The following is an 8987-nucleotide window of genomic DNA, read 5'->3' as shown; positions in this document are numbered from 1 at the left end:
CCCTATCAACAATGACAACTCATCCCACTTTAAGGGGTCAAAAAACAAGCTACTTCAACGTGCCAGTTTGACAGACTTTGTCCTCCCTGGGGCCCTGAAAGCGCTCACCTTTCGTCTCTCCTTATTCAGAAGGGACTGTTACCCAAAACAGAACCATCATCCTCAGATACAATAAGAATGATAAAGCATGCTTCTTTGCTCTTAACTTTACTTGGTCAACTTTCCCCTTTGTCTTTGTCTCTAATGGTAAGTTATGTATCTCTTCCTTTGTTCCTTCCCAAAAAGTCATAATCACAGAATGTCCACAAAGGCATGATTCAATCAGTCCATCAATTATTTTGGACAAGCCCAAATTTTCTGCATTGGGAAGCAGTTACTGAGAACTCTAGAGTCAAGGACTGATCCAGCATTCTCTCACCACCTCAGATCACTTTGCCATTGCCCTGTGACAAAAACAGATCCATGTGTGACATCTGCTGGGAACCGGGCTTCAATTTCATAAAGTGTCTTACATCCAGCTACATCCGGGGGAAGTAAAAGGTCACTACAGCCTACTGAATGATCACCACCACACCCTTATCCTGTCCATGCTTCTCAAACCCATGATGGCATGATTCTGAGATGAAAGCACTCCTGCACCACACTTTTGGTGATACTTGTGTGGTATGTTTTGGCAATACCTACCTGGTCAGCCCCCTCATTCACAATCAAATTATATATGAGACAGGCTTTATTAGAGGCTGGCTGGGGGCATTCAGCAACAACAATCAGAGTCCAGGGCATCTGAGTCTCCAGAGACCAGGCTCTGGGCAAAGCATAGGGGCTGGAACGTAACAATAGTAATATACACTAGGTTCCTTTCCCTCCCCAGCTCCTACCATATCTACCCATGCATCCATTATCATGGATTAAGTTTTCCAATCAATGTTACAGTAAGATTTCTCTTCATATGATCACACAAAGACACAAAAGCATATGTTTTCAAAGAACTTTAATTCATCTCCCCACACTTTAGGGCACAAGTCATTATCTGGGGAAACTACAGTTTCATTGTACTTCTCAGAAACTTAGGATAATAGCAAACTATGTGCTTTTCTACCCTCCAATGACTAATGTTTAAGTATAGTAAAATTGTAAAGAATTATAATTTTGGCCAGCCACATCCTTTGGTAATTTTATTTTTTTCCCAAAGACGCCATTTTCTTAAAATAGAATTTTCAATTCTAATTTAACTAATTGTTTTTAATTTGTTTCCGCCCAAAACATCCTAGTTTTCCCTGGACTGAGATTGTAATTCATTTACAAACAAACATGGTAGATATAAATCAACAGAGGAAGGCATTATTTCCAGTTAAATGTCCCTTATGTGTAGAAATCAACGATGTCAAAAATTATTTTTAGAAAATGAAAAATTGATAAATATTTAAGTAAAAGTGCTTAAGAGTACATATAAGCAGCTTACTTAAAAAAATGGTGCTCTTCCCATTTGAGGCGTTTTTTCCGGGGTTGCACAAATTCATCATCTGAGTCATCTGTTGGAGATGGACTGTTTTTATCAGAATGGCAATAAGGCTGAACAGAGAATTTTCTATCTGAAAAAAGGGTCTTCAAAAGTTCCTCAAAATAAGAACTTAGTTTCATTCCAGCATCAGCTACTTCAGAATCAGGCTGTTGGAGAAATTAAACGTATTAATAGTGTTAGGGTAATGTTTCTAAATGAACTACATAAAATATTGCTAGAAACGTTTGTGAATTCTTATTTTGGAAACAGACAAATAAATCTCAAGGACTTTGGCAACACTTCTGTAGGATTTCAGGTATGTTGTAACTTTCATATGTTTCATTATAGTATTTATAGTATAGGTAGTCCTCAACGTACGGCCGCAATTAAACCCAAAATTCCTGTGGTAAGTGAGACAGTTGTTAAGTGAGTTTTGCTCCATTTTTATGACCTTTCATGCCACAGTTGCTAAGTGAATCACTGCAGTTATTAAATTAGTAACATGGCTGTTAAGTGAATCTGGCTTCCCCATTGACTTTGCTTGTCAGGTCACAAAATGACCTCAGGATATTGCAACTGTCATAAATATGAACCAGTTTCCAAGCATCTGAATTTTGATCACATGACCATGAGGATGCTGCAACAATCGTAAGTAATAAAAACAGTCATAATTACTTTTTTCAGTGTCCTTGCAGCTTCAAATGGTCATTAAACAAATGGTTTTAAGTTGAGGACTACTTGTACTGAAATGGCAATCAAACAAATTTTAATTTGTAATTAGATATATTCTATTATTTCTTGTTAAGAGAACTGGTGTATAATAATTTATAACTACATGGCTCTGTAATCTATCATGGTACCCAAAATTAGACTCCTGGGTACAGCAGAAGTCAGAGCTGAACTGTAGGGTAGAAGGTTGGCATTCACGCTCTGTCCACAAATGTTTCTTTGGGTTAGTGAGTTTGGTAGATTGTTGCTGCCATCGCTATTTTCCAAGATGTGGCTCACCTGCCATCCACCCTTACTCACACCCAGGGTTGAGCCTTTCATAATACCAGTTAACAATTATGGTTTCTTAATAATGTGTGTAAGAATATAGTATACTCTTTTTTTCACCTCATTAAATTCAGCACAATTTCGAAATATTAGCCTAAAATCAGCTATTACATCTTCTGGTTTTGAATATATTGTGAGCTGTGCTTGCAATCTATTCTTTATTGTTGACAAATCCATTGGCTTCTTAATTATTTCGTAGTAGTCAGGCACCTAAAAAGTAATAGATAAGTATTTTCAGAAGTTTAGTTTGGGTTTATTTTTCTGTTGTTTTGGAATTTAAAAAAAGTTACATTGCAGATATTTAGCCAGATGCCATTAGGTATTCCTATGTCATCAATGAAAACATGAAAAAATGTATTTTCAGCTGTAGTTGTTCTAAAACAAACAGCAAGCTGTATCGCAGAAGATTATACATTGCATTTGTTTATTTTATTAGGCTTAAAGGCCACACCATGCCAGTGATCCAGGAAGATACTATGACTGATGGTATCAAAATTAAGTTGAACCAGGTGGGTTATATTTTCCCTATCCCAATCCTGTCACAGATCATCCACAACAGCAATAAATACAAATTCAATTTCATACTTCTACACCTAGTCTGGGTCCTGATAATCTATTTCCTCCAAGTCTTTGCCACGGCAGATACACCACCTCTAAACAACTACCCCCCCCCCCAAAGGAATACTAGAGACTGGCTAGTAGTTATTTAAAATTGCCAGGTCAAGCAATGGCTGGGATTGTGATGCCACCACCGTCAAAGCTGATAGCATCATGGATTTCTGGTTGGGGCTGATGATGTTATCTGATCTCTCTTCTTGTCCCTTGATTCTTTTTTTCTTATAAGTAGCATGAAATCCTATGCTACTCAGCAGCATTTCATCAAACTGGTAAATTAAGAATATTTATTGTAATATACAACCAGCTATAGCTGATTCTTTTATTCTAAATACGTCAACTAGAACCAAGAAAGCTCAGTGAACTACAGCTGTATCATCCCACTCATTTCTATTAAAAGTAGCAGCAGAAGACATCCTGCTGACTTAGGAAGCTTAAACAGTTACCACAGAATCTAACAAAAATTTTAAACAGACTAAGGAAGTCTCTAACCAAGGTGTCAAATGAAAAACCAGAAGATGACAAAATGTGCTAGTCACAATCTTCTGAAGATTGTGATCGCCTGAAGTTTCAATTATATAAAAAATATGTGTATGCTTGACACAGAGAATATTCCTAAAAATTTTGCAGTATAGAATTTATGGAGATCTTTTTTTTTGCTGCCTGCTGATTTTTAAAATTGGAAATAAACATATGTATAAAATACAGATGTATTTTATGTACATATAAAAGATTCTACACAGAACTAGAAAAAAAAATCAGAAAAATACTAGGTATAGTGGTGTAAAAAGAAATTAATATCTATTATCCTGATTTTACTAAGGAGGTTGCAGACAAGAGAAACAGCTTTTCCAAAGCATATGATTTTGCTAAAACTGCACAGGTGCAGTTTAGAGGTATGTGGTTCCTGCTACGTTTTCTGTTAACTATCAGGAAGAAGTAAAAAAAAGTTTCAAAATCTGCTGGGGCTTTTTAAAAATGGGACTTAAAGCTGATACTTCTGTTCTTTTATACTTTCATCTATTAACAAATAATAAAGTGTCATGTTCAATCTTAACCAGCAAAAACCTTAATATAAAAAACACCTTTTTTGGATATTAAGAACCTTCAGAAGGGCAAGTTTTATTACTGAGTGATTTTCCTTCAAGCCTCAAGAAAAGCAGTTTCGTGTAAATTTAAGAACTTAAAGAAATTGGAGGAGATTTTTTTAAAGAGATTGGAGAACCATTTATCTGAAATGGTATAGGGTTTCCTGCCTGAGCAGGGGGTTGGACAAGAAGATCCCCAAGGTCCCTTCCAATTCTGTTATTTAATCTATTCTAAATTTGGAAATAAACTGCAAAAGGATTGAGTGGAATATTAGTTTTGGAAAGTTCTTAAATGGACTAAGGGGCCAGACTCACTGGAAATAAGGTTATGAATAATACGTGGTTTGTTTAAAATCCTCTTAAAATAAATGAATATTCTGAATTTAGGACTAAAACACTCTTTTCCTGGCAAAATGTTATGGATTAAACATGGTAAGAGAGACCTTGAAGGCTTAACTACTAGAAGCAACTGGAAAGAACTGAAGATTATAATTAAAGGAGAAGACACAATATTATAGAATGGAGTCAATGTATTTTAAAGCACAACACAGAAATCTTCTTGTTTAACCAATAATGGGTACAAATATCAGTGATTAATAGTAAAGTTAATAACCTACCGTTGGAGGGACTGGATCTTGAAAAGCAAGGCTCATTTCATGACAGTAAAGGTACAAAAGTAATCTTTCACATTTCTATATATTGGGACAGAAATAAGTAAAATTATTTGGGACATCAGCTTGAAAGTTTACAACAGCATTGTAAACTATATAAACATGCAATCTTTAATATAATAATGAATTTGCTCAAAACCTTGACCTTTTTTCTCATCCCTCGATGGATTTTTCCTACCAATATTTTTAGTTTAATATTCATTTGAACTTCTGAGACATGCATATTTTATAAAACTATGAAGGATAGACATAGCAAATTGAATATTCCATATCTCGTACCCATTTGTTATTTGTATATTTGATGATATTTATGTAAATATGGTATAATTATATTTCTGAAGCAAAGGAAACTCAAGTTTACATTAATGTAATATTTCAGGCAGAACACTGCTCTGACTCTAAGTGTTGAGTAGTCTAAATTGGTACATATGCAATTTATCCATATATCACTGTTAAAAAAGCACTTAAATAGATAACATTAAAATAATCACAACAGCACTCTATAATAGTTAATAAAGAAAAGTTTGAACGCTTGAAATGTACATGTGCATGGGTAATAGAAAATCAGAAGAGTTGAACTTATGGCGCAGTACTGCAGGCTAGAATGCAGTATTGCAAGCTAACTCTGTCCATAGTCTGGAGTTTGATCTTGACCATCTCAAGGTTGACTCAGCCCTTCCAAGGTTGGTAAAATGAGAACCCAGATTGTTGGGGGCAATATACTGACTGTAATTCGCTTAAAGGGCTGTGAAGCGGTATATAAGTCTAATTGCTATTGCTTATGCTGTTATTATCTGTATTTTTGTCTCAGATTCTCAATACTAATTAATTCATTATTTTCATTATCTTGCACTTTCCTCCCCACAAACTAGTTTGTAGAATTAACACAATACAATGAAATTACCCTCTGATCTATTGGTGCCAAGCCCGGACTGCCTTCCACTTTTCTTTTTTCTTCAGAAACATGGCTTGAAACACCACAATCATATTCTACTTCAGGTTTAGACAAATCACGGCAGAATGTGCAAATCCATTCACCACTGGGGAGAAAAAATGAAAAAGGAAGATTGATATAAGCCTCCCATTTTTGCATTCTGAATGCTTGCGAGCTAATTCTTTCACCTATCTTTTACAATGAGTATTAAAAGTTAATAAATACAGTGGTTACAATGAAACCAATGATGGAGAAATTACGTTGCTCAATTTTGAGTTTCTTTGTCATTCAGATCGAGAATCCCCAATCACTGAGATGGTAGGTATTAAAATAGTTATCCTTAAAATAGATACAATTACTTTTGAGTGGAATCAAATTGTTCAAACATTAAAATTATTTTCAAATGAAACTGAAAGACACAAAAAGTCAGACTGAGCTGTTTCCCAAATGATTACTTCATGGCTAATAGTGTTTTATGGGAAAGAATAAGACAGAAGACTAGAACATTCTTAACATGCCACTCTCCACTTGCCACCTCCTCCTCCCAAGACTACAATAATCCATATCTTTGCTGCAATAGGCTTGTGTGAATAGTTTTCTCTTCTCAAAGGAGAAAGGGAACTATCTAAATGGTAGAAAAAACTGGTAAGGGCCATTCCCAATTAGCTTTGACAAAACTATTTTCTTAGTAATCCTTAGATAACAAGAAAACAAAGTATTGGTTATGAGTGAGTATTACAATTGCTGCCCTTATTTAATTTATTTATTACATTTCTACATCATCCAACACACTTGGTTGCCCACAACCGTTGAAAGGAAGCACCAGAAACAATACCATAGATATCTTTGGGATTTCATAGGGAGACCGACTAATGATTAAGAACATTAAATGGAAAATACAGATCCAACAGAAATATAACCAACTCAAAAGAGGTGTTCTACTTATATAATATATATACCTACTTAAAGTCTATTATTTAGTTACTGTATATAAAATCTGAAGTTGGAAAAAATATTTGAGACAATTGATTTTTAAGCATCATTCTGTAACAAAACAAAAAACAAAAACAAAAACAAAAGCCACTATTCTAGATTTATTGGTTAAACTTTAAAATTGGAACAAATACAGCTGTTGCATCCAGGTGCATTTATCAACCTACATAAATATGAACAGGAGCTAAAGATTGGAAAACCACCTGCAATTACACATTTCACAGTGGTATCTTGTTTTATACATCCACAGACTAAACTTCACACTGCCGATTCCAGCTTAGCTTTAAAATCAGATGCAATTGTTTAAATAATGTCTGAGTTCATGCCATAGAAGAGCATGGCTTTAGACTTTACCTTGGAAAATTCCTGAGTGTAGGAACATGACATGAAAGGTGGAACACTTTGGGACATTTATCACAACACAAAAGTTCTCCTCCATTCTGACATACTGCACACCAATCCTCATTAGGATCATCATCTTTTCTGCCATCTCCGCCATGTGGAGATCCTATCCATGTTGCCTTGCCATTGGATGGCTGGTCACCTGTACTGTCTGGTGCTTCTGTTCTCAACACTGATGCTTCAGAGGAGAGGTTGCTATTCAGTAACACTGAGGAAAGAATGGCTCTTGGAAACCTGGACTGTAGATAAAAAATAATGTCTAATTTCATCAAAATGAAGTATCTTTTTTTGCACACGTTAATATATACATAGAGAATCATGCCTCTTTGACAAATTATACATATTATTTAGCCAGTTGATTCAGCTGAATATGCTCTTTATCAAGAGTATATGATATTAAAAATTTCAACATTTATACCTTAAGAGTTTTTAAAAAGCTACCAAGACTTCATTAAATATTCTTCATCATAGCCTTATATAAAATGCTTCTGTGGAAAGGAAATTGGCTCCTCCTACCACATAGCCTTCCTGTCTCAATCAGGACAAAAGTTTTAAAGCACAAACTGGAGTATATTCTAAACAAATTGAAAATGCAGTGGGAAACACGATTGTAATTGGGTGAATATTCTGTAAACCTGTCTGATGTAAACCTGAGAACTTTTTGCTAAAATAAGGAAAATGCTGCTTTTCTTAGAGATTTTGATGAACAAATGCTAAAATCACAACTGAACAGGGTGCTTGTCTACAAAGCACTATTTCTCAGACATTGGCTAAATGCACTTCTTTGGAATTTCTAGAGGGCATTCTTTTGTATATTTTTGAGAAACAATGGCAAGGTTTTCCTATATAAAAGCCTTACAGGGAAAGGATCGCCATATTTGCCTCTGGCAGCTTTGGGGCATTTGGGCCATAAATAAAATTAACTGACTGTTTGATACTGTGCTCTCCAAATAAACGTCATTTGTTTCTAAGATTTCTTTAGTATTAGGAATAATACACATAATTGTGATTACATTTCGATTACGGGATTCTTCATCTGTTTCCTGCTTCACTGTGACAACTGGGAAATCATAGTTCTCACTTGGTACACCAGACTCTTGTTTTATTCGGATAGGCTCTAACATGACCACAGGGACTCTCTGGGTTGAATCTGCACCTGATGGTTTGCCAGAAGAAGTAGAGCTACATATGAAGTAAGAAAAAAAGAAAAGATCAAATAGATCATTAAAACAGATTTTGCACTATTTGAATTAGAGCACAACACTGCTTTCAGAAATTATTGTTTGCATAAAGTGGGAAAAATCAGTGCCATATTTTTTCTATAAAGTTCATGGTTCAATCTTGAGAACACAAAGCCTGATTAATGTAGTAGTCTGACTGAAATTATGTATTTTCAAAAAATTAAACATTTTTGCATACATTTCAACTACACTGAATATATTTCAACTACAAAATTAAAATGGGTATATTATCATACAATATGATAAAAAGATAATGATTTCCTTAATTATCTATCTGTATTTTTGCTTCATCTAGGTAAAATATTTTCTGCTTTTTTAAGCTCTGATTTTAAAATATTTTAAAACTAATTTTTCCAAAGAGTATCATTTAAGCTCTTTTTAATTAACCATACTTACATTTCTCTTGTTTTTTTGTAGAATCAAAATAAAATGTATCTTCATATCGTATATCTTCTTTGCAGAAATTATGTTTTGTGTATTTTAACA

At 34.5% G+C, this 8987-nt stretch overlaps 1 protein-coding gene across 3 annotated transcripts in view; it reads right to left on the bottom strand.

Moving 5' to 3' along the window:
• Positions 1-980: 980 nt before the first annotated feature.
• TRIM24 (tripartite motif containing 24) overlaps positions 981-8987 on the bottom strand; it is a 63549-nt gene continuing 55542 nt past the window's right edge. For all 3 annotated transcript variants that reach the window (XM_081957066.1, XM_081957065.1, XM_081957064.1), the window contains exons 14-19: positions 8274-8442; positions 7213-7499; positions 5836-5971; positions 4878-4952; positions 2618-2767; positions 981-1668 (exon numbers count right to left, since the gene is read on the bottom strand). In XM_081957066.1, the coding sequence (XP_081813192.1) occupies positions 1459-1668; positions 2618-2767; positions 4878-4952; positions 5836-5971; positions 7213-7499; positions 8274-8442 (1027 nt within the window). In that variant the 3' untranslated portion in view covers positions 981-1458. The remainder of the gene's footprint in view (positions 1669-2617; positions 2768-4877; positions 4953-5835; positions 5972-7212; positions 7500-8273; positions 8443-8987) is intronic.

The sequence above is a fragment of the Natrix helvetica genome (genome assembly GCF_964273705.1).
Source record: "Natrix helvetica genome assembly, chromosome: 6".
Lineage (NCBI taxonomy): Eukaryota > Metazoa > Chordata > Lepidosauria > Squamata > Natricidae > Natrix > Natrix helvetica.
The sequence above is the reverse complement of the archived record's forward strand: the minus strand, read 5'-3'. Positions and strand labels throughout refer to the sequence as shown.